This window comes from Thalia democratica, chromosome 2, assembly GCF_965202585.1.
Source record: "Thalia democratica chromosome 2, ktThaDemo2.hap1.1, whole genome shotgun sequence".
NCBI classification, from domain to species: Eukaryota; Metazoa; Chordata; class Thaliacea; order Salpida; family Salpidae; genus Thalia; species Thalia democratica.
This window is the reverse complement of record NC_139166.1, coordinates 42,992,129-43,018,608: the sequence shown is the minus strand read 5'-3', so window position 1 is coordinate 43,018,608 and position 26,480 is coordinate 42,992,129. Positions and strand designations below refer to the sequence as shown.

The 26,480-nt window shown below is 25.5% G+C and overlaps 1 protein-coding gene across 1 annotated transcript; it reads left to right on the top strand.

Moving 5' to 3' along the window:
• The first annotated feature begins 276 nt into the window (after positions 1–276).
• Positions 277–25,221, top strand: LOC145828596 (prolyl endopeptidase FAP-like). Its single transcript, XM_082936352.1, has 18 exons — positions 277–304; positions 1,561–1,656; positions 1,720–1,814; positions 1,918–1,995; positions 5,488–5,543; positions 6,960–7,071; positions 7,293–7,441; positions 8,545–8,701; positions 9,079–9,253; positions 9,449–9,630; positions 11,685–11,823; positions 12,328–12,465; positions 12,663–12,761; positions 17,625–17,768; positions 18,234–18,367; positions 24,104–24,225; positions 24,494–24,632; positions 24,934–25,221. The coding sequence occupies exons 1-18, from the start codon at positions 277–279 to the stop codon at positions 25,219–25,221; spliced, it is 2,331 nt and encodes a 776-aa protein (XP_082792478.1).
• Positions 25,222–26,480: the final 1,259 nt, after the last annotated feature.

Here is a 26,480-nt window from a genome sequence, read left to right as displayed (position 1 = left end):
AAAACATCTCAGAAAAAAAAATATCTAAAAAACTCTATCTAACTATCTAACTATAACAGTTACCTTTCTCATTTTTTACTAAACACAATGTTTTTGTAAGTAACAGGCGAGAAATAATACAAAATTTTTAGTGGGCCAGACATGTAAAAAATCTTTGCAGACTGTTAATTTTGAAAACTATACTAAAAAAGTTTAAAAAGTTCTTTTTGAAAACAAAGACGTAAAACAAATATTTAAGAGAATGCTTTAGGCCAGTGTTAGGCACTTTTATCATTCATGGACCGTCTGTGGCCCGAAGGCCACAGTTTGCTGATTGCTTCTTTAGGCTAATAAATTGAAAATACTGTTAAAGACCAGGTGTCTTTTTGTTAAACTTTTTCATTTTATTTAAGATATTAAAACTCAAGCTGTCTTTATTTTACTGATTAACTTTTTATTTTTAGAAAAAAATCTCTTAAAGTTATTTTTTTAATTTACTCTTAATTTTTATGAACAGGGTTGCTACAAAACTTTTTTTAAATAATAGTAAAAGACGAAAATTTTGATAAGACCTTTTTTATTACAGCTAGCGTTTTTTCAGCTCTAGTTTTATGGCCTATATAATGCAATAATCTGTTACAAAAACTATGAAATGATTTAGAACATAACGTTTTGATAATTTTAAAAATAATTTAACATTTACACTTTTAAACACAACATTTTTTAAACTTAAGGACTATGAGGTTAGAATTTAACATTAATACAACTTAACAAAACTTTGTTTTTTCTTTTTAGTGTAAGAATAACTTACTAAAAATGTTATTTTTAGAATAACTTTTTTTCAGTACACAAACTTAAAATAAAAGTTCCAAACACTAATGGCTCCTAGTGTAAACCAAATAAAGTATTTTTTTCACAAAAACAAATTGAAATTTTTTGTTATATCTTGTCTTTTTAAAGTCATTTTAGTAGCAGTTGTGTTTATATCTGCTGGAGAATTCGCACCTTCAAACTTGCTAAGAACTAAAAGAGAGGTTGGCCTCGATGACAGTTATAAAGGTGATATTTTCTATTTCAAGTTTTATTTACTGATTGATTCTTAAGATTTTTCTAAAAGCTTCTTTCTTTTTATACCGTATTTTTAAAAATTTAAAAAAAGTTAAGTTTGCTGTGTTTTGTTGTAGTGTTGTGGTAGTATTAAACTAACCATAAGCAAACAAGCGTACTTTAAGTTAAAAACGTTTTAAAGTTTTATTGATTTTAGAACGTAACTCAACTTGAAAGTTTTAAATGAGTGAAAATATCTTGAATTATTGTTTTTGTACTTAATAATATATAAGTTTAGACAGTACAACAAATTGTAAAATCTCTTTGTTAAATATTTGATCATTATTTATGTTAGAACTTTTGTTATAAAACTGTGAAATTTTAGTTAAAGTTCAGGTACAACGCTTATGGTTTTTACGTCAACAACTTCTTGTTTAAAATATTTTATTAGAATAATAATAAACTTATGATTATTTATTAAAGTTTACTACTGATCAATAAACTTGTATAATATATAATTTTTTGTTCTTGCAGAACAAGCATCTGAAAACGGTAAAAATACAATAACATTTGACGACTATTTCAATGGAAAATTTTCATACAGAACGTTTTATCCGAACTGGATTTCAGGTTAGTTTTCTTAGTCATTCCTGTTGGAATTAACAATGTATTTAAAAACTAGTTTTAATCCAGATGTTGAGTACGTATTCAGAGATAGTGACAATTCGCTAAAGCTTAAAAATTTGGATTCACTTTCAGAGTCTGAACTTTTGTCAAGTTCAGCTTGGGTAAGCTTAATTTCGTTTAAAGTTTAAAAAAACATTATTTAAAAACTCATTGTTTATTCTATACTAAATATTCGTTTTATAAGCTAATTTCAATACATTACAGGGAAGTTTAAATAACCCGTCAAGTTTTTCTATTTCTCCAGATAGAAGTTTTGTAATCATAACCTCTGAAAAAACAGATGTAAGTTTATTGTTTTTGTTTTTATCAAAAACTTTTAGCTAATATCCGTGATTTAAAAAATAATCACTTTTTGATTTTTTTCATTAATACTTTTTAACAATAAAAAAATACAAGAAATTAGGTAGTCATTTAATGTAACTCTTAACAAAGTTAATAACGGTTTTATACCTTCAGTATTTAGAATTAAAATAAAAGATTATACCGAACATTTATTTATATACTGAACTTCAAAATGTCTCGTCTTACATTTCCACAATGAACATTTTAATTTTATAGATTGTATCTTTTAATTTTTTTTTGGTATTTACTATCTTTATTAAAAAATGTTTTAACTAGGAAAATGATTACGATTAAAAAATCATTTGAACATGGGTAAAATTTTTACTGGACTAAAATGCTATTGTCAACAATAAGAACTAATTGCTTAATGCTCATACTTAGTTATTTTTTTCTTTTGAATTTTTTTTTTTACAACATACAAGTAAGGTAATTCCTAAATAAGTTCCTTTAAAACTTATAATGTAGTATTTGTAACCAAGTAAATTACAAGTTTAGTATGACTTTAAATGATAAATTTAAGAAAAGTAAATACTTATTTTTACTTTATAACGTGCAGAGTACTAGTAAATTATTGTAATAGATCAACGTCAATATATTTAACAATTAAGCTTTGATTAAATATAAAAGCTAAAACTTCAATAAATTATCAAGTTATGAATTACTGAAATTATAAAATAGGAGTGATGTACGCTGACATTATTTAACGTTTTAGTAAAAAGGGAACTATTTAAAATACATAGAATATCGAAATACAATTAATTTAATAAATAACAAAACTTATGAAAAAGCTTTTTTTACTACTTGACATTTATTATTAAAAGCTAAACTATGATAAAAAAGCGAACTAAAAACTTGCCGATTTTGAAAAATGTTATCTTAATAGAAAAACTTAGAGTAAAACATTTTTTTAGATTGTGGTTATATTTATTCAAGTGATTAGGTTTAAAACTTTTCATCGAATTGTATGTTTCTTCTAAACTTTAAAAAAAATTTAAACTGCTTCTTTTATTTCTAAAAAATACATCAGTATGAAGTTTATAGTTTACCAAATTAAAAACGTACAAATGGCTTTTTAACATATAATTAATATTCTTAATAACTGTTTAAAAAAATACTTGATAACTTCAGTAATCTTTTTTTCTAAAGTGTTTTTTTACAAAGCTTAAACTTACTTAAAGTTAGTTCAATAATATAACAAAAAAATACAGGAAAAAAAAAGCAATAGATCTTTGTTAAGTTTATAAGTTTAATGTTTGTAATATGCATTTTACAGAATAAAAATTGTATTACCTGACAGTTTTTTATCAAATATTAAACTAAAGCATAAACTAATTATTGAATAACAAATTGGCAAGTTTTTATTATTTCTAAAAATATAATTTCACCGAATTAAAAAAGTTGATAAGCAGTTAAAAAATTTCGGGTTTATTTAAATTGTTTTTTTTTAATGTAAATTAGAACAAAATTAATAATGTAAACTACTACAGCTGTATTTAGTTTTGATAGATCAATAATTTTTACACGATCATTTACTAATTTAGTCAAACTAAAAAACCATACCCAACTATTTTCACATTAAAACCATACAGTTAATTAATTAAGCAACATTTTAATTCTACAAAGCTGTTCGTTAAACTACTTATAAAATCTTAGTCTTTAAACAAAATAAAAGAATTCAAATCCAAATGCCTGCATTATCATAAACTTTTTATATAAAAAAATTTCTTTAAAGTTCCGTTAAACTATGTTCTTAATTATTATTTAAGTTATTTTAAACATATCAGAGTTATTTTAAACCATGTGTTTGTTGTGTTATTACTTTATTTATACCTAAACTCTGTATAATTTTGTACTTATGTTTGTAATTGCTTTGTAGTAAATAAACATCTTGCTGACGACTAGTGTTATACGCAAAAACAACTGGCCAAGGTAGACTTTATTTTGTGTTCTAAATTATACATTTATATACTTATTTTAAATTTAATAATAATAGATCCGCTACCAGCCGAAATCATCAATGTGTGTTATACTTAAAGAAATAGTCATGTACAGCATACATAACATTAAGAAAAACAAACAAAGTGATACAACAAACTAACAAATAAAATAAACAAAATGAAGAAAACATAATTCATTATGGTTCTAATTTCTGCTTGGGTTTCTTTGTGGCGCTTTTTTTTTTCTTTTATAGATAGAAGATCCTAATCCTCGAATAATTTGCTTTACAAAGAAACTTTAGGATTCGCTCGTCGCTAATTTTATAATTCTTAGAATATAAACAAACCAGAAAAGCCTGCGCTGGCTAAGTGTATAGTACACGATGGTGAGGCACTCAACACTTACTTGTTAATAATCTTTTGTTGCCATATTCTAAAGATACAATGGATGCATCATAGATGGAAGTTGCTGATTTGTTTTTCTCCTGCACGTCTGACAAGGTCAACGTTTCTCTACAGTATAACAGAGTACTGCATAAACAGATACAATAAACGTTATACTTTATGAGAATACTTTACATTTGGTCATTACAAACACCTGCAGTCTAGCGAGCAAAGGTTCCTAACATCTTATCAATGTTACAACTGGTTTCTTTGTCTAATAATAAGCTTGGCGCAACATTTGAACGTATTTTTTTTTACATTTTTGATTGCCCTGCCATTGGTCTTAGTTTGTTGTAAAATATTTGTTCCTTTTCTTAGTATTTAAGTATTTTAATGGTAAGGTCGAATTCTGATATTGCTGACGAAAACTGACTCAGAAGTGTCTGTGGATCTTGGGGAGAATTAGCGACGAGTGCAGCATCATCAGCAATGTGAAGATCTCTTACTGTGAAGTTTTTAAAACCTTTCGCTTTGCTCTTAAACGTATCAAGTTTCAACGGCGGCAATCAGTTCTTGTACTAATTTTAACTAAAACTTAATTTAGGGAGTTATATGTAAAAAACTTTGTTTTATTTAGTTCATATCTAAGCCTTTTAACGTACACTAACTTAAATACAAACTGTTCTTTACGTACTTATGATTTATTAATCATAAGTCAGTTTAAGTTTTTATAGATTTAATCTGCTTTAAATATTACTAACAACGACTAAATAGTGCTAATTCAAAACTTTTAACAAAGTTTTTGTACGAAAATGAAAATAACTAACAGATGCAAATAATAAACTAAAACTTTTGTAGTTGTTAGTACGTATTAAGTTTATAAATGCTTAGAACATTTTGTTCAATAAAAACTCTAAGCTATGTTATGCTTATGCGGAACCAATATTTTAGCCTGTTTTATTAACTTAATATTAAAAGTTAAAGACTATTGCTTTAAGTTGAAAATCTTATTATATTTTTGCTCTCTTATCTTCCAAGTGTTAAGCACTTTAAATAGTATAAATTATTATATATTCTGTATCTATTACTATACTTATTTCAAAACTAACAGGGATATGCTCATTATGTAAGAACATTCAAATGGACTTTCTTTGACGTATCTACCGGGTAAGTTTTAGTTGTTGTTGACTTAAAGATTTTTACAGAATAATCTAAACTGTTATAAAATGAGTAAATTTTATTACAAAGCAGAGACAAACATGCTCTAATATATTACTTAGCTGCAAAATTGGTTTGAAACAAAACATATATATTATATATTGAATACAAAAAAAAATTAAGATAAAGACAACTACTGAAAAATACTGATAAAAAAAATAATTTGTTAAAATATTAAGCTGAAAAATATTATTAATTATAGAATACTTTTAACTAATAAATATTTTGCAAAGTAAAGTTTTTTTCTCAAGTTTAAAATACTAAACTACGTCTAATTTAAGTTAAAAAAATTCTTGATGAAGTTTACGAACAATATTTTATAAGTGATAACAAAATTAAAAACAATTAGAAGATGATAATGGTTTAACAAACTAATAAAGCATTTGTAGTAGTTAAAATATTTTTAGGTTTCTGTTTACTTTTTTTTTCTATTAACGTTGTTTAGCTTAAACTACCAATCTTAAATAACTATTAAATTATAGTTAAGTTAAATTAAACATATTTGTAAGACGTTTTTTTTAAGTATTAGTCTTAAAATTATAACAATTTAAAAGTTTTGATTTATACTAAGTTTATATATACAACATGAAGTTAAATAATTAAAGTTTAAAAAACTACTACAAATATGGGTAAAAAAAGGTACTGTTTGTAGTATTTTATATGTAAAATTGTATTTGTAAATTTTCTTAAACTACTTGCGCAAAAAACTTTGAAAAAAACACTTCAAAAACTCTTTAAAAACATATTGAAAACTTAATTTTTGTTAAATAATATGCATTATTGTGTACTGAAAGTCAAACTAAAAGCACATTTCTAGATATTTTTGTTTATAAAATAGCTAAAGTTTACTATTTTTGCTTGAGTTGTTACAAGCTAAAAATAAAGCCGTTTGCAAATATTTTTGCTTGGTAAGCCGAATCCACCTGCGTGTCTTTCTTTTCCTGCCTATAATTTAATTAAAGGGTAGTGGTTATGATCAAGCTGAAATAACTACCAACTTTTTTCAAACAAGAAAATATATTTAACAAAGATTTTTAATGTTTTTATCATTATAGGTCGTTAATAAAATTCATAGCAATTTTAAAGACACAAAGTTCAATAAAAATGTAGTGTTAGTTTTGTAATGTCCTTCAAAGTAAATAAATGTATTTACTTTGCAAGTCAGAATGTTTATCTTTATGATTACATGCAACTAATTGTGATTGTGATAATAAATTGTGATAATAAACAAACAATGGGTTTTAGTAAACTAATGTTAAAATTAGAAGATTGTTTAAAAAATTCTAAATAAAAATTATATTCATTATAACAACATTTACTTAGAAGTATATAGTACTTACAAGTTTAAAAATTTATAATTTAAAGACTCAGCATTTCAATCGGTACTATACCTACTGAAGGAATACAAAAGTTCAAATGGAGTAATAAAGGTCATAAACTAGCATATGTTCAGAACTTCGACCTTTTTATGACAGAGGTTTAAAGTTTTAAAGTTTGTATAACATAACAACCTTCTAATTGTTTCCTTTAAAAAGCTTTACTGACGCTTTGTAAATAAATATTCATCAACTTTGCTAAAATTGAAAATTTTTTATAAATTTATCACTGTTCATTGTTAGTTGAAAAATATTTGATTTAAAATTTCCATTTTTTTTAAATTTTGTTAGTTAATTAAATAAAATAGAAGTTAATAAAAAGGACTTGAACACGTATACGGCGATAACTGATAACGGAGAAGAAGGTAAAATTTTCAATGGAATTACGGATTGGTTGTACGTGGGTGAAATTAATGCAGATGATGCAATCTTTTGGTGGTCTCCTAATGACGATTATATAACATTTTCAACGTTTGTTTTTGATATTTTATGCAACATGTTTTATTGAAAAAAACTAGGTCAGGTTGTTTAATCTAAAAGTTTTAATAGTTCTCGCTTTGCTTTCCCTAAACTTAAATTACAAGCCAAGTAAGCTTACAATAAGTCTATGTAAGTAGTGAATTAGTTTAAACTGATTATCTTATAAGTAAGTACTCATTAGAAGTTCTTATAAATTTTAGTTATACTAAAATTTTCTTTTAATCTTATAAAAATAGTAGTTTTTAAAATAAGCAGGTACTAAACAAACTTTTTTTAAAAATTTATCATTTTTATATAAGCACAAAGTATTTAAAAAAAAATTACTTTTGTAATTACTATAAAACTTTTGATAAACTGGTCTGTATGTTTAAATAAAAATAAAATTAAACTTTGTTTTTAGTGTTGGAGTACCGGCGTAAGAGTCCTAATAAAAACCGTAACAGTTGAACTTTTAAAGATCTAAACCTGCTTTTCGAAATATTCACTAAAATAAATCTAGCTTTTTATATTAAAACTTTATTGCATTAGTTGTAACTATAACAAAATGAAAAATTTAGCTTGGTTTAAAATTTGTTAAAGTTAAGGTATATAATAAAAATATCAATTTAATATAACTTAGGTAACTATAATGAACATACAATTTAATATGTTAGTTTATTTCTTAATGAATAATAAAATTTATTTTGAGTTTATTTCTTATATGTAAAACTTTAAACGATCCGTATCTTAGTTTTGTTAAAAATAAAATATCAGAAGGTTTTTTTAAATTTGACTACCTAAATATTCAACTTAATTTAGCTGAAAATATACTAATATAATTATTTCTACCTGAAATCTTAAACGATTTTTATAACTTGTAAACATCACAAAGTTTGTTATCGTTACACATAAGAATTTTAGAAACAAGTAGTCTACATATGTTTTAGTAAAATATTTAAAAAGAATAATAACTTTCAAAGGCATTTATATTTTAGATCTATTCGTCATATTGTACATTATGTAATAGCTCCTACACCTATACTTATTTTATTTTAAACGTATAAAAATTTATTACAATTTCATCCTCAAATTAAAAAGTATTTTTTACCCAATAGAATTGACGAAGAAGGCGTTCGTGAGATAGAATTTAGTGTTTATGATAATCAATATCCAACAATGGTAAAACTTCCTTACCCAAAACCATCAACACCAATACCTAAAATAAGTCTTAATCTTGTAGAAGTTAATGGTTCAAGCAACAAAGTTCAACTAGTTAGTACATAGTTTTTTTAAAGCAAAAAGTTTACTTAAGTAGTTTAAGACGTAACTAAAATTAAAAATACGAAAAACCAACCCGGGTGGAAAATGTATTTATTTTATCGATAAAGGACAAACTTTTAGACTAAATATTTTCGATTGCCGAATTAGCTCAAATATTGTTAACTTTCGTTTGTCTTAGTAATATAAAGTTTTTGAATAAATAGTGTACTACTTTTTAAAATGTATAAGTTTATTCAAAACGTTTTACTGTAGGGGGTTAAATAGTTCACAAGTTGTTTTTTTAGTTTTTGTAGTAAACTATTAAACTTTATTAAAACTGTTATTAACAATAAGCTAACGATCTAAAGGTTACTTATACAACTTTTTAGGACATAAAAAGTTGCATCGAGGGCTTTACAAATTATGAAAAAGGTGTATACTTAAATACGGCAGTTTGGAGAAGTGAAACTGTTTTCACAGCTATGTTTAAAAACAGATATGAAAATGAAGTGAAAGTTTTACACTACTTTACAGATGGTAGTGATGTAACCACATGCAACTCAGGTTTTTTTTTAAGTACTATGGTTAACTAAATTTATTTTAAAATAATTACTTTTTATTAGATATTTATTAAGTTTTACATTTGTTACAGTTTTTTTTACAGATAACAAAGAAAAATTTCAATTTTTTGTATTTTAAATCTAACAAATGGGTTTTTTGTAACAACTTTTTTTGACGCATTTTTTATTTTACTTAAAGAGCCAGCAGTCGATCATGTTTCAATGGAGGGTGGTTGGCTAGGCCATTACAAGTCACATGACATTTTTCCTATGACTCCAAATGAATATGCGTGGGTAAACAGTTATGGAGGTTATCCTCATCTACAAATAGTTAATTGGAACAATTTAGTTGCTGATTGGAGAACGGGTGGAGAATTTGAAGTTAATGCTTTAACTCACTTGACATATTTAGTTATTTTTAGTTTTCAAAAATTTATATCACCTAATAAGTATGTTAGAAAAAACGTTTGAGAATATGAAAATATAAGTATCTGCAGAGACAAATTTTAGAATATTTTAATTAGTAATAATAAAGAAAACAATCGTTAATTAAAACTCCAAATTGAAGGTAGTGAACATGTTTTTTTTTTAATTTAAAAAATTCACAAGGGGATTTTTATAATTGAAAATTATTTATATTTTTTATGTGATTTAATTTATACCATTTGTTACAAATTTGTGACTTAGCTTTAAATAAAGCTCAAATTTAAGTAAATCCTTAAATCGTATTTTAAGGTAGTTCTCTAACATTAATTCAAAAAATGATAAAATTTATAATACTGTGTTAAAAAGATTTTTAGGAATACAACCAATGAGTAATTTATATTATAGTGATTTTAAGTTCATTATTTAATAATAAACTCTTTAACTTGACTATTATTCAAGTTCATGTAGATTGTTAATGTTTTAAATATAAGGTTAGACAAACTCCAAAAAAAATTATTATACTTACAAAGAATATACATATAATTTAACTTATATCATTTTATATGATAAGAGTGGAAAACTTTTGAAGTTGATGGACCAGATTTACTAACAAAAATATTTTGAGGGCCGAACAGATTAAAAAAACTATCGCAGACCGCGCAATTTTTCAAGATTTCTACATACAATAAAAACTAAAAATAAACTTTTCAGAAGAACAATTATAATGTAAAGATCATTGCACAGATATGTGCTGAAAATTAAATAAAGAGTTGATTTAAATTGTTAACTAAGATTTAGTTCAAATTGTTTTCTAGCGAATAAACACGTTGCGAACTAGATCCGGTCCGCGAGCTGTCCTTTTCACACCCCTATTCTGTGACATAGAGTCTAACTAAGCTTTAATTACTTTTTTATAATTAATTTGAGCGGTATACATTAATGTAAACTTAATTGTTAGTATAAGTAAAGCTAGATATTTCTTTAGTTTAAGACATGAGTTTACAAGTAAATTTTATTAAAACATTTAACAGCACACATTTCGTAAAAAATTTTTCAATGTTTAGATCTTTCAATTAAGGCTTTTTAAAACAATTTCTTAGTGAGAAATAATTCAATTAAAATTATTTCGAAATCAAACATTTGAAAGTTCTAAAAATATCAAATAACGTAATGGTCGAGTGTACAAATTGAATCAAGAAGTGTACAAATTAATCAAGAGTTAGAGCTAGAACAACATTACTATTAAAATTTTTTTATATTTAAAATCAATCTAAAGTGTACCAATGGTAAAAACTTACAACAATAAATTTAAACTTTAAAATACTAAGGAAGAAGCTTACTATAAAACCACTCAATATAAAGATTTAAAGAGGCTAGTATGATAAACGAACTTTTTCTGTTTTCATAAACTGGGCTTCAAGAATTGGGTATATAAAGCTTCCAGAATATGTAGCTGAAAAAAGTTCTCAGCTCGAATTAAAGTTGAAAATTTCTCCTTTTTGTAGTTATTTGCACACTCATGAATTAATGGTCAATCAAAGAATAGTATTTTTTTTAGGTTTTTTCAATACAAAAATTTAGCAAGAAAAAAATCAATAAAAAAGGGTATTGAAATATTTTCATCTTGTTTTCAAGAAAAACAAGGAGAACAAAGTCTAGTTAAACGCTTGTATATTACTTTAAAAATCCTTAGTTGAGTTATCCTAACTATAAATTATTTTTTGTGAAATGTGTGGTGTTAAATGTTTTAATAAAGTTAATCGGCAATTTACTTTAAAATTTTTAGTTTCATAAACTTTAATTAAAATGAGTACTTCTTAAAACTTAAAAAATCTATATAATAAATAGCTTTTAATAATCATGTTTTGATGTACAATTAAAAATCTTATGAATAAAACTACCATGTTTTTATCAAAAATTATGTTAGAAACTAAACACAACTTTATTATTTATACCAACCTTTAATTTTTGTTCTAATTTTACTTTTTTATATAATCTTTAAATGGCAGATAACTGATGTGAATTCTGGATACGAGTCTATACATTTTTATGACGAAACAAACGATTATGTTTACTATACAAGCACAGAAAGCGAAGATGCTATCGGAAAGGGCGTTTCAAGTATAAGACATTTATGGAGAGTTAAAGGTTGTCAGATTAAGTATACTCGATAACCGAAAGGTTCCTTTGTACGCCAGGTCCTTAGACCAAACTTTTTGAGCGCTTTTTTTTATCGTTCAATAAACGATATTATTGAACACATTAAAAAATTCGACGCTCAAAAATTTGTTTAAATAACAAATGGTAAATTAAATTTAAAAAAAGATTAAGATAATAGCATTAGTTTAAATTAATTACACTTAATCAAGATAATAACTTTTTTTAATACTCGAATTTGATAAACCTACAAAACAATTTTTTATCGGAATTTTTTCTTGAAAACTAGAATATTACAGTTTTTAATGTTATTTTAAATTTAATAAGTTAGTTTTTTTTTTTTTTTCAAACATATATGTAATATATAAAAACGCACGTCATAAAAATGTATAAGTGAAATAAAAAACTTGTAACGAAGAAATAAATAAATTTGTCCATTAAAATGCTTTACCTTAATTTAGCTAATACCTTTAAACTTTGTTTTTATCAAATCAGCTCACGGTGATATAAAGAACAGAAAATGTGTTACTTGCATATTAAATATTGATCATAAAGACCAATGCAACTGGGTAAATCCATCTTTTAGTGAAAATGGAAAATTTGTTGTAATTAATTGTGGCGGAACTATAAATGGTACGTTTGAACAACTAAACGCTTTTATTTTGAGTTTAACTCCTTAATTCTAAATTACATACAGCTTAACTTAAGTTATTATATTTTTACTTTTATAAATATTTAATAAATGTATTTAATATTAAAAAACTTAACAAATAATTTTTGAATTGACTATTACTTAAGCAAATGGTAAGAATAAATATATGCTGCTTTAGGTGTACCCATAAGTGTTCTATTAGAAAAAGACGCCACTGGTAATTATACAGAAAAAAGTATTTTGCAGGACAATTTCCAACTAGAGTCAACGTTATCAGGTACGATATTTTTATCAAAAGAAATATTTATAAGCTGTGGTAACCAATTTATGTTTATAATACACAAAATATATAAAAGCTAGAAAAAGTCTATAAATGTGCACACTGCATAGCACAGGGGCATTCTTACCAAATAAAAATTGACTTATGTGTATTGATTTATTTTAAATCAAAAAATTGGCATACTTGTTATCTTGAAATGGCTTACAAAAGTTAATCTGAAACTGTGAAGAGCTCGAGATTTATTAAATAAAAGGATTATAAGCTTTATCAGACACAACCTTACAAATAATTTCTCTCAACCTTATAAAAAATCAAATCGTAAAGCTCTAAAATAGAGTTGGTTTTTAGAATTTGTAAATTTAGTTAGGTTCCGACGAAATAGTTCTATATGAACTTGTGTTAGCCCATCAAAAAAAATTTAACTGTTTTTAAAAGTTGAAAGGCTTTGTTGTTACTTAAGAAGGAGTAAGTTTTGAAGAAAGAGAAGGTTTTGGGCATAAACAATAAAAAAATTACAAATGAAGTTTGAGACTTAACGTCTAGCATGTATCATCGGCGTAAGGTCTGTCCTATTGTTCATGAATTATTATCAAGTCGTTTGGAAATATTCATGTTATCTTTTGTTATAAGCAGTGGTGTGTGACACCTTTAAAACACAGAAATCCGATAGAAATCTACAAGTTTAAACCTTAGTATTATTGTTCCAATTCACTAGTTTTACCTAGTTTGCGGTCTTTTATACAGTTTTTAGGAGTTGTGGTCAGTTCAATAAACTTTAAATCTCTACTTTTTTATAACTCAATGAGTCCAAACTAGAAAACAAAGCAAGGCACTCCATATAAGTTTTTTGGTAATGAAACAAAAATGAAATCAGTTGGTGAACGAATGTATTCATGACTTTACAAGTAGGCTACACATCGGTATTTTTGTTTTAATAATAGCAACACTGATCGGTAGCAATTTAATGATTTCTTAAAGGTTTTGTGCTTAACATAGATAAATTCTTAAAAAAAGAGTGTTATAACAAAAAAAAATAAGTTTTTTCAACTGCTTTGTCATATTTAACAATTATCGCCTTAAAGACTAAAAATAATAAAAAAAGTCATACTTTGATGTTATACTTGACAGAGTTTTAAAAATACGAATTAATTCAAATCTTGATGGCCGGCTCTTGTTGCAAAGGGCTGTAAAAAATTGAAATTGACAGCTTAATTTCGTTGAAAAACTAATCTCATTTGGGTTTTAAGAGAAGAAAACTTTTAAAACGGCTTCGTACTTGCTCCAATTCTTTTCATGATTTTTTAATATAAAAAAATATACAATTTTTTTTTTTGATAATTCTATTTAATTTTTTTTCTTTCTAATTTTTACTTACCCTCAGTCGGTAACTTTTTTTTCTTCTTTTTTGTTTTTTAATTAATTTGTTTTATATTATTTGTTGTACTTTTTTTTTTTTTTTTTTTTTTTGCTTTCCTGCAAAAAATGACCCTTCGTGCAAAAGTTACTCTTCGTCCAAAAATTTCTTCGTGCAAAAGTGACCCTTCGTACAAAAATGTCTTGTGCAGTATGACATATTTGACCGGTCCCCTTAGGCAGTAGATCTCACAATAAAAATGTCTAATATAAGGTAGGATGGTCAGCATGTGGTCTTCGACAATAAACTAATTACTTCCGTTTCTAAGTTATGTTTACTTATATCAGTATTTGCACGCGTCTCATTCTGATTGGTTATTTTTTTTGACACTCACTATTCAAACACTCAGCATTAAAATGTTTAAAATTCAACATTCTAACGATAAATTATCATACAAAAGATTTTATATTGTTACACTTCCTCTTCTTGCACTTTTGAAAAATAGTCTTCACTCTGCCGTTGCTCTGTCTTTTTCTTAAAAGAGACGTATATTACAACTATGTAGTTTGCCCTCAGTTAGTGCAGGCTTCGCTTGTTTGGTCATGTTTTGAGGGTAGGCAAAGAGCTAACCTAAAGTCCTTTTTTTTTAGCGAGTCGGTCGTTGGCAATAGTAACAGCAGTCGACAAACACTATGTCTTAAAGACGTACGCAAGCGCAACCTAAAGAGCTTGGATACAACAGAAGATAAGTGAGAGAAGCTTGCTAATGACTGTGATAAATGACGGTCGTCTATTTAAAAAAGACTCAAAAAATGTTAATTAAAAAAGCTAAATGTAAGTAAATTTCAAAATCAAGTACTTTTTTTCTGCTTTGATATTGGTTTGTTTATTTGCTATTTTAAATTCTTTGTTTTTTTAAAACTAAAAATTCATATATACTAAAAAAAAAACAAATTATACAGTAATTTTCCTTTATTGTACCAACATATATTTATGTGTGTTGATTCGTTAACACACATAAACACATGTTGGTACAATAAAGGAAAATTACTGCATAATTTGTTTTTATTTATATTCCAGTGAACTTGCTTTACTAGGATCTTTTGTCAGCAAACACTTAAATCTATATTTTGAACAGTCACTTCATATTACTACATTCTAGAAAGTTTTTATACTTATTTTAGCCATACTTCAAGAAATAATTAAAATTTTTAAAAAACAAAAATGATCAAGTAGGTCTAATAAATAAGTTTATGTTTATTAAAAGATGCTATTATTTCAATAACTCATGATTACTAAGATTTTATTTTTCGGAATTTAAATGTCAGAATTCGAATAGTAGTGCACTAAGTATATTTGCAGACGCTACTACTATTTTTGCACGACACGCAGAGCTTGTTTTGACTAATTTCGTGCCTATTATAAATATAACCTGTTTCAAGAGATTTTATATAGAAATTTTTTCTTTATTTATATGTTACAAAAATTACTAGTTTTCGTATTTACATTTAATGAAGTAAACTGAGCTGCATACAATAAAAATCATCTTTTATAAAACTTTCGTCACCAAAACTATTCCGTCTAACTAAGAGTCGTTGATATACTACAAAATTCACATCAAAAATTTCAACACTTTTTTCTTTTTTTTGTACAATGTAGTAATCTCCTGGTCGAGAATGTACTTTTGGTCTATTGTAAAAGTGCGTACTCCATGAGAAGATTATTTTACTTAGCATCAAATGGCTTAATTATATCTAGATAGTAATAGAACTTGCGAAGGTAGAGATTAATTTCACTGAAATGTTCTTTGTTAGTATTGCAGTTACTCAGGTCAGTTCATATAATGCATAAGACATCCTCTTGCTAAAATTCCCAATTTTTCAGAATTTCTTATATCTGCAATCTTGAAAAAAAAGAAAAGTTAAAAAAAAAGCATTACTAAGCAATAAACAAATCTAAAACAATCCAATTTATTCACCGTGGTTTGAATTGAATACACTATTTATCAATGTGCTTGAACGTAGAATAAACTTAGACAATCTTGTAATACTGTTTTTGTACTCTTGTTTGTTTAAGTTATTGATCGTACATAAAAAACGTCATTAGTTTTAAATAAATTGAGTACTGTTCAAAAGTTATTGTTGCTATATTACATCGAACTTGTTTCGGTCAGATTTTTTAGTATCAAAAAATGTTATAACTAGAATTTTTCAAACTTTTCCTTTAATATAGTATCGCTAGGGGAAAATGTAAATATCGTTACAACAGTGTTATAGTATATTATCTTTTTTGTATAACTATTTTATTGTTACTACAATATTACACGATATTTTTGTGTTATAAGAAATTTTTGCTTAAATCCACTTGCGAACTATTTGTATTAAGTTTATTCACTAATTATTATTTATTCTATATAAATTTGTTTTTAAACTTTTATTGCGTTACGCCGTTTCCCTGCAGAGCAGTTCATCAGACGCTAAGAAAAGCTGAAAACAAAAGTATACAGAGCGATGAATTAAAAATTAAACTTAAAATATGAGTCATAATAAATATGTTGTTTACAAAAGTTAAATTTTAAAGTTAAGTTAGTTTAAAATGAAATATAGTTAAGTTCAGTTTAAACAATTTATTTCATATAAATTTTATATATTTTAATAATCTATTTACTAAGTATTTAATATATTAAGCTTTGGAAAAAATGTAAATATTAAGATTTATAGGGGATTTTTAGAAAACAGAAATGGTATTTTTACGGAAAGGTTGTAACTTTAAAACAAAATATTTACACAATACAAACATAAATACAGTGTAACAAATAAATTAAATTAAATAGAATAAAATAAACTAAGTTAATGTGATTAAAAATAAACTAAAAGTATTCCTTAGGGTAATGAGGGCATTGCGTGACTAGTTCATTTCTCTTATTAAGAATTTTTCTTTGGTTAGCGTTTGCTATAAACATTCTTTCTAGGTTACATAGTGAGCACATGAAATTTGGTTTGAATCTGCATTTGGTCTGTCTGAGAATTTTCCATTCAATAGTGTATTTTTCGCCTTTTTCATATAATTATTATTTATTCCGCATTAAACTAGCTTAGTAACTAAAGTCTAATAAATAGATCTAGTAGAAGAGTACTGGTTAGATATTGGTACATGTATAAGACAAATCATTATAGTAAACCTAAGCTTCTTTATTATTCTTTTAAACCATTATCCTCTTCAGTGTCCTTTTATTAATATATGTTATCCATATTTCGGAGGTTGAATAATTTAGTACATTGCAATAAAACTAATAATACTAGCTAAGTATAAAAGTAAAAACAGCAAAAAAAAATATATTTTAACACTTAGTTAATTTTGTTTTTTACAACTTATTAATAACAATTACTTCTTTGTATTTCAAGGTAAGATTTCAAAAACTTTTTTATACTTTAACACTACATTACATAAAATTAATTAGTTTTACTTTATTTTTGCACTTAAACAACAACAAGAGTTTTCTCTAGAGTACAATGTAAGAACAGTAGAATTCGGGTCTATAAATCTAGATAATTATGAAGATAAAGATGAAGATTTTTATTATATTATGTTTAAACCACCGAACTTTGATGAAAACAAAAAGTATCCACTTCTTGTAGAAGTTTACTCTGGTAAAATATTTTATACTAGTTTTACAAGAACTTAACTTAAATAATACAATTACTTTTAAATTATTTTGATTTATTGCTTTAAAAACAGGTTATTTTTAACAATATAGTTTTTTATAATTATAAACAAAATAAATTATTCAATCTTTACCGCATTTTTATTTTTTATGTACTATTTTTTAATGACCTCATTTTTTCATAAATAAAAATATTTCAAAGTAAATTTTTTTCAAAGTTTTTTTTGATCCATTAAAACTATAAGTTCTTACTGTTTTTTAAAAAAAGTAATAGTTACTTTACAAAAACTATGTGAGTTTTTTTTTCTCACTTACTGACTTCTAAAACAAAAAACCACGATCTGTTTTTTTTCTTTACTTATATTAAGTATGACTACTACTTTTAAAGTAAAGCTGTGAGCACTCAAAAAATAATTTACAAATAGTTTTTCCATTAAAAATATTTTTCAAGGTCCTGGTTATCAGCGTGTGTATGATAGGTACTCTTTTAGCTGGAAAGATTACGTGGCTTCTTCGCTAGATGTTGTTGTGATGAGTTTTGATGGAAGAGGTACTGGATTCAGAGGAGATAAAATAATGCATCAGGCTAGTGATAAGTAAATGAAATATAATGTTAACAGAAATATATATATATATTAAACATTTTATTTAAAGTTCTGGTCGATAGTGCTCGACAAATTGAATTTGAGTTAAAAATTTATTAGATTATATGAAAAACAATAGTTTATACGACCGTTTCGTATATGAAATATATAACCTCATATACTCATTAGTAAGCTAAAGTTTATTTACAATATTAAATAATAATTTAGACTTTGAAAATTTTATAGTTATTATGACGTAATAATAATAAAGGTAATTGTACAGTAAGTTAAGCTTGAATATATATGCTGATCTTAATAGTTTAAGAATTTATGCATTTTGAAAAGTTTGGAAAGGTTGTATCAGAAAAACGTAATAAACTGTACTTTTTACTTGAATTTTGATTTTGTCCTGTTTCATATTGCCCATTTAGTTTTGTAGTCTGTATTGTTATTTTATAAATTCCAAATGTCGTTCGCCAGTTCTGTTGTATGTATTTTGTTAGTATTAATTTAGTTTCTATATCTTTGTTTGAAAGTATTTCTTGTAGATCCAAAGTACTGTTAGGTTGTTTTATTTAATGTTATTGTTGCTCTACATATTATGTTTGAGACTATACATTTATTGTTTTAAGGGCAAGGTTCCTTGCGGCAATTGCATAGATTTACTTTTTAGTGGTTTTTGCGTTTATATTGTTTTTGTTTAATATTTTATTGTCTTGTGCTATTATTTTGCTTCTAAAATTACTTCTACAACTGCATGATACCTTAATTGTATTGCGGTTGAATGTTTTACAATATGGATGGTTTTTATCAAAGGACGTGGTAATCAGAATTAAAAATTGTTTGCCTATTTTAGAACTTAAAATTAGACTAAACGGTGAGTTCAAAATTGTTATATCTCTTTTTCTTTGTCTTTTATATCTTTTTGATGAAGTGGTCGCATCGTATTTTAATGTATCTTTGTAATTGGCTGAGATTAATGCTTTTTGGTATTCACTTTTTACATTGTTAAAAGATTCTTTATTGTTAGATAGTTTTATTAGTCTTCTGTTTATTGCTTCGGGAAGTTTATTTAGTATTTGTCGTGGGTGATTGGAGTTGTAGTTTACGTACAAAATTGGTGAGTTTGGTTTTTTGTAGGGTTGGTAACTTGAGTTTAATATGTTGAAGGATACACCTAAAAAATCTGTTTGGAATAATCCGGATTCTATTGTTATTTTCAAGCCGTTTTGTTAAAACAACTTAATTAAATATTTAGCAGTGTTTTTAGCTGATCTCGGTGATTTGCTTCTTATTATCCCTAGTCCGTCATCATAATCCGAATTCATTATTTATAAAAATCTTACGGTTTTTGATTTCATTAAGTAAAAATAATCCTGTTAAATCGCATATTTCTGCCGCGTTAAATGATCCCATACTTTCATCAAATAATTTTTTGAACTTGTTTTTTCCCAGGTTTGGTTTTATGTGTTAAAATTGCTTTACAAAAGTGTATTATAAGATTCATTTCTCTGTCTGTTATTGCGTAACATTTTTCAGAAAATTCTAATGCTTTAATTAAATAATTTTTAGTTATACTTGGGTAAAACTTTGTGATATCGAATTTTATGAATCTGTAGTTTTTGTTAAATTTTGAACTTTTGAACCAGGTGATCACTTCACTATTGTATTTTTTCATTGGTTTAATTTAGAATATTTTTGTGTTGTACAATCAATTTTATCTATTAAGTTTTATGAGTATTTGGTGAGGGTGATTTACTTGGGTTTATGAATCTGTATGTGATTTTATTTGGGAAGTTTTCTTGTGATATTTAATTGTAAAGAACGCCTGTTTTTAATTGAGTTTTGGTATCTTGCCTTCTACGTTGTGTGTTTTTATTAGGTAATAGTTCTCATCATTTACTTTATTTACAGTGCTTTTGTTTGATATTTTATATTCGGCGCATATTTTTATTTTTTAGCAAAAATAAAACTAACTAGTTATCAAATCAAAGTAAAATTAAGCCGCGGACATGAATAGTTTAAAACATTTTTCTAATACAGTTTAAAACGTTTTTCTAATACAACCTTTCCAAACTTTTAAAATGCATAAATTCTTAAACTAACAAGATCAGCATATATATTCAAGCTTAACTTACTGTACAATAACCTTCATTATTACTACGTCATAATAATTATGAAACTTTCAAAGTCTAAATTTCTGTTTAACATTGTAAATAAACTTTAGCTTACTGATAAGTGTATGAGGTTATATATCTCATATACGAAACGGTCGTATAAACTGTTGTTTATTATATAATCAAATAAATATATATATATACATACATAAATATTTAAAATACAAAAAAACAACTAATTTTTGTATTGTTTACTAAGTTGCAACAGGTTTAAAACGTTTTATCAGAACTAAATATTTATATTGTTCTATAATAAGAAACACACCACCACCGACGCAAGTTAGCCAATTTTGAAAACGCTTTGTACAAGTTAATAAATAACATTAAACTTAAAAAGTACAACAACATTTTATTAAACACCATGAAAAAAGATATCAAAAATATAACATCTTCTGACAAATTATTTATTTTTTCTGACAAATCAATTAACATTTACAAAATAGACAAAAACAATTACAATAAACTTTTGAAAGAAAATATCACATCAGACTACAGAAAATCAGACCCAGGAATAATCGAAAAGCTAAATAAAGAAACCTATAAACTCATCAACAAATATGTAAAAGGCAAAATTTAAAAAATTGAACAAAAATCTGCATTCATTACAATCACAGACCACAAAAAATATTTTCCAAACAAACTAAACTGTAAAGTTTTGAACCCCTCCAAATCCCCTTTCAACAAATTCACAAAAGTTAAACTAGACACAATAAATAAAAGAACAATAATAGGCTCAAAACTAAATCAATGGAAAAACACTGACAGCGTTATAAACTGGTTTAATAAACTAAAAATAACCCCTAAAACCCGATTTATAATAATTTCAATATCACTAAATTTTACCCATCCATAAAAAAAACAACTTTAATTAACTCATTAAAATTTGCTGAAAAATTCACACCAATCACAGACAACGATTAAAAGTTAATACTACATTCCTGCAAGTCTACAATCTTTCACGAAAATAAAACATAGGAAAAAATAAACACCTCTTTAACGTTAGCATGGGATCCTACAATGGAGCCGAAGTGTGCGACATGGTAGAACTTTTCATGCTAAACGAAATTTAAAAAACTAATATATTAAATGAAGAAGAATTCAATATATATAGAGACGATGGCCTTGCGGTCATCCAATCTAAATCGCCGAGAACCACAGAAAACACAACAAAAGAATTATACAAAATGTTTAACAAATGGGGTTTTAAAATAACAGTAGATGCAGGCCTAATCAAAACAGACTTTTTAGATATCGAATTAAACTTACCCAACAAAACATACATCCCATTCAGAAAATCAAATTCGGTTATTCTTTATGTAAGGAACAAATCAAACCATCAAATATTAAAACAATTACCTTTAACTATTAACAAAAGACTAAACAATCAAGTAACTAAGAATCATTTAACCGTATAAAACATAGTTGGCAATCAACACTAAAATCCGCCAACTACAAATTCAGCCTAACATACCAAAAGGCAAATGAAAAAACAACAATAAAGCAAAGAAAAAATATTTATTTCAATCCACCTTTTTCCCTAACTGTAGCAACTAAAATAGGCAAAGAATTCTTAAACTTGGTAAATAAACACTTTGACACAAACCACCCATACCACAAAATTTTTAAGAGGAACAAACTCAAAATTTTTTATAGCTGTATGGAAAATTCTAAAACAAAAATTCTTAAACACAATAACAAAATATTTAACAACCTAAACTTAAAACAATAAGAAAAAACCTGCAGCTGCAGGGAAAAAATGGCCTTTAAACAATAACTGCATTTCAAAAAATATAATCTACCGAGCTACTATAAAAACAGACGATTTAACAAAATTTTACGTGGGTTCCACTAGTACAACATTTAAAAACAGATATAGCAACCATAAAGCAAGCTTTACTAACAAACTAAAAAGGCATAATACCGAATTATCGAACTATGTTTGGGAGACGCAAACAAAGACTATAATTTAAAATGGGAAATACTCTGCAGAATCAAAACAAAATCGAAAAACAACAAAACGACCCATTTATGTTGCTTGGAAAATTACGAAATTGAAAAAATTAAAAAGGATTTATTATTAAATAAAAGAAAAGAAAGGCAGCAATCCTGCCTCCATAATCAAAAATGTATTTTAAAAGAACAAAGACCACTAATTAATAACAAAAAATAAAATTAAAATTAAAAAAAAGAACAAACAAAGCAAAAAATAAGTTAACTTGTGCATAAGTTGTTTTTAGAATAGGCTAACTAAAATTATTCAATTTTATTTGAAACGTCACAATGTGTTTTTTGAGTGATTCTTTAAAAATTTTGCTTTGCACTTTATTTTGTTCTGAAGATATGTACTAAATATTGAAATTGAGCAAACGATTTGAAAATTAGTTTTTTTATATTCTAAATAAATATATATATATATATATATATTTGGAAGTGTTTTTTTAATTTACAAAAGTCAAAATTCTCATGCGAAAGAAACTAAATGCGATACTGTTTTGATGAAACGTGTTAAAAGTTGAAACTTAATAAACAATACGAAATTAGTTGTTTTTTTTTTTTTGTATTATAAAACTATATATATCATTATTTAATAAAATAAAAAAAAACGTTTTATTAACTCATATAGTAAGTTTTAGCTAACTTACTTAAGTGTATCATCAGTAAGTTTTAGCTTACTGATGAATATATGAGGTTATATATCTCACATACGAAACGGTCGTATAAACCTATAGCTTTTTATATAATCAAATAAATGTTTAGCTCCAATTAAATTTGTCGAGCACTACCGACCAGAACTTTTTTTTTAATCTTTTAATATATATATAATTTATAAGGAAAATGCGATTTTTAAAATTCAACAACAAACGTTTCAGAAAGACAACAAACGTTTCAGAAAGACAACAAAAGATTGTCTTTAATCTTCAGCTGGTTCAATTTAAAAGAAAAAGCACTTTGGTAAACAGAGATGCAAAAGTTTTACATGTTTGTTTAGTTAGATGGAAGATTTATTTTTGCACCGAATACTTGTAATGCTGAAATATTCAATTCTTACGTCATATCGTTTTTTGTTTTTTGTATTACTTTTGCATCTCTGTTTACCAAAGTGCTTTTTATTTTTAATGGAATCAGCTGAAGATTAAAGACAATCTGTTTTTGTCTTAATAAAACGTATTTTCTGGAATTTTTTAAATTGAATTTTCCTAATAAATTATTAATAAGTCTTTTAGTGGGATCTGTAGAAATGAATTAAGTTAAAGTAATCACCTTATATATATATAAATATTTAGAATTAAGTTATTTAACTTGATAAATCAAATCTTTCACACTGAGCCCACCTTAAGGGCTTTATTAATAAAAAGGTTTATTTCAAGATGTAAAATTCAAAGGACTCGAGTTTCGTGCTTATGCACTCATCAGCTTCAAACTTGTTTTGAAGCTGATGAGTGCATAAGCACGAAACTCGAGTCCTTTGAGCTTTACATCTTGAAATAAACCTCTATATATATATATATATATATATATACATATATAACGTAGTAAAACTTACTTATTGTGCCTTTTAGGTATACAAAAATTTAGGTCAGTTTGAGCCAGTTGATCAGGTTGAAGCAGCCCGAAAAATTGTAGAAAAGTTCAGTTTCATTGATGAAAAGAAGACTGCTATTTGGGGGTGGTCATATGGAGGGTTAGTAGCAAGTATTTTTTTTTAGCATGCTCATTACTTTTAAAACGTTGTTGTTGCTCAAAGATTTTTATATATTTGGTTTGTGCATAAACATTGATTAAAGTTTTACTAATGACATACTTTAGTATATTTCACTATATCTAAAGTTATTTATGATTATCATATAATGTTTCATTAGCAGCTTAATAAAAATGAAAAACCCTAGCTAAAACAAGACATTTTCTTTCTAGCATTTATAAGTCATATAGAGTCTAATACTTTTTTGAAGATACACAACCACAAAAACCATAGAATACGATGAAAACAATGTATTTAAATGCGGATTTGCAGTAGCACCAGTAACTGATTGGAACTACTACCACACAATTTACACCGAACGATATATGTGGCAACAAGATGACAACGCTGTTAGTATATTTAAGAAAAAAATTCTTTGTTATATTACTGTTTAATAAGTATACATAAATAATAGGCATATAGCTTAAAATATTGTCCTCCAAACTATTGTTTACTCCTGTTCACTTTTTGAAGACAATAATTGCTCATTAAGAAAAGCTTTAAATCAAAAAATCTTATTTATCTATGTTATTAAAATTATTTACTGTTTATGACTTATTGTTTATTTGTCTCCTTTTTTTGTTGATAACTCTAAAATTGCTGGAAAAAGTTTTCTACACGTTATTAGAATTACTGTCAACTTGTAAATAGGATGGATACAAATCTTCATCGGCCCTTCAACAAGCTGAAAATGTAGGTAAGCACAGATATGCAGTTTTACACGGAACAAGAGATGAAAATGTTCATTTTCAAAATACTGCACAACTTGAAAAATATCTAGTTGAAGCAGATATCGATTTTTCGGCTTACTTTTTTGCTGACAATGATCATGGTATGAGTAACACTGTAAACAATTATAAAACAGTGTATAAAACTTTAACTAGAGAAATGCAATTCTGCTTTGGCCAAAAGAGTTTGTTTGGAGACTGTTGTAATTAAAATTTTCATTGAATTTTATTAAACATTTATAACAATTAATTCAGCGCAGTTAAAAAATATTTCACATATAGTATAAGAAAATTTTCTTAAAATAATAGTCATATTTTGTAAAATTTTATATTTCAATCTTTACATCTAATTTTAAAATAATTAAACACCACACCTAACGATCTGGAAGCGTATCTGATTGAGAACAGTTTAATTTATTGTTCTTTTAAAGCTTTACTTAATATAAGAACTATTTTAAGACAAATACTGTTTTGTTCATAGCACTATATCAAATTTCTTATAAGCTTTTATCTTTACAATTTTTGAAAATTTTTCTTCGCTAAAACAATTTTTAGCCTAAGTTTGTAGAAACGTCTTTTGCAATTGAAGGTTGTTTTTTTTATTTTAATAAGTTGCAGAAGTTGAGTTTCTATTTTGATTTTTGACAATAAAATTTAAATGAAAAGTTAAACATAAAAATTAAAACTTTGTTTGTATTTTATTTTAAGCAGTTACTAAAGTCAATATTTAACTTTTTCTTTTACACCATACGAATAACGAAAATGCAAGTTACGAAAATATTGTAAATTGGCTTGTAATAGTATCAAAAAATTTAACTGCAATGTATGTAGCTTAAATTGTTTTCATCTTAGTAAGATGTATGCTTTTGGTTCGTTTTTAGAATAAATTATTTCAACAATACGAATGGATTTATTTATTAACACGTGAAAAATATTGTTAACTTTTTTTGAATAAACTAGTAGTAATATATTACTTAGTTGTTATGTGTATGTTTGTATTCTATTTACAGTACGAACAACTTAAAATCTTTAGGGATCCGGCCGGATTCTAATTTGAAAAAAAATCCAAACAAATAACTGCTTTTAGATTCAATAATCATTTTATTAAAACTATATCGTATAACATTAAAACTTTTTATTGGTTAAAAATTAGTTGTTGATCTCTTTTACAATAAACGCAAATATATTTTAGCTATATTTTCTAATGTTATGAAATCAAGTATTGAATAAATAAAATTTTCTGTAATGAATAAACTACTAAACATCGACTTGTAATATTTGAATAGTATAAAGAAAGTTTATATATGCCTTCATTAATTATGTATAGCTTATAAACTAGAATGACAACGATATAAAAACGGGTATTTTTTAAATTAACAATTCTATTAATCTTACAACAAAAACTTTAAATATTTACTGTAACCTATTTAAATATATAAAAAGCACAAACTTTTTTTAAGTGTAAAGTGA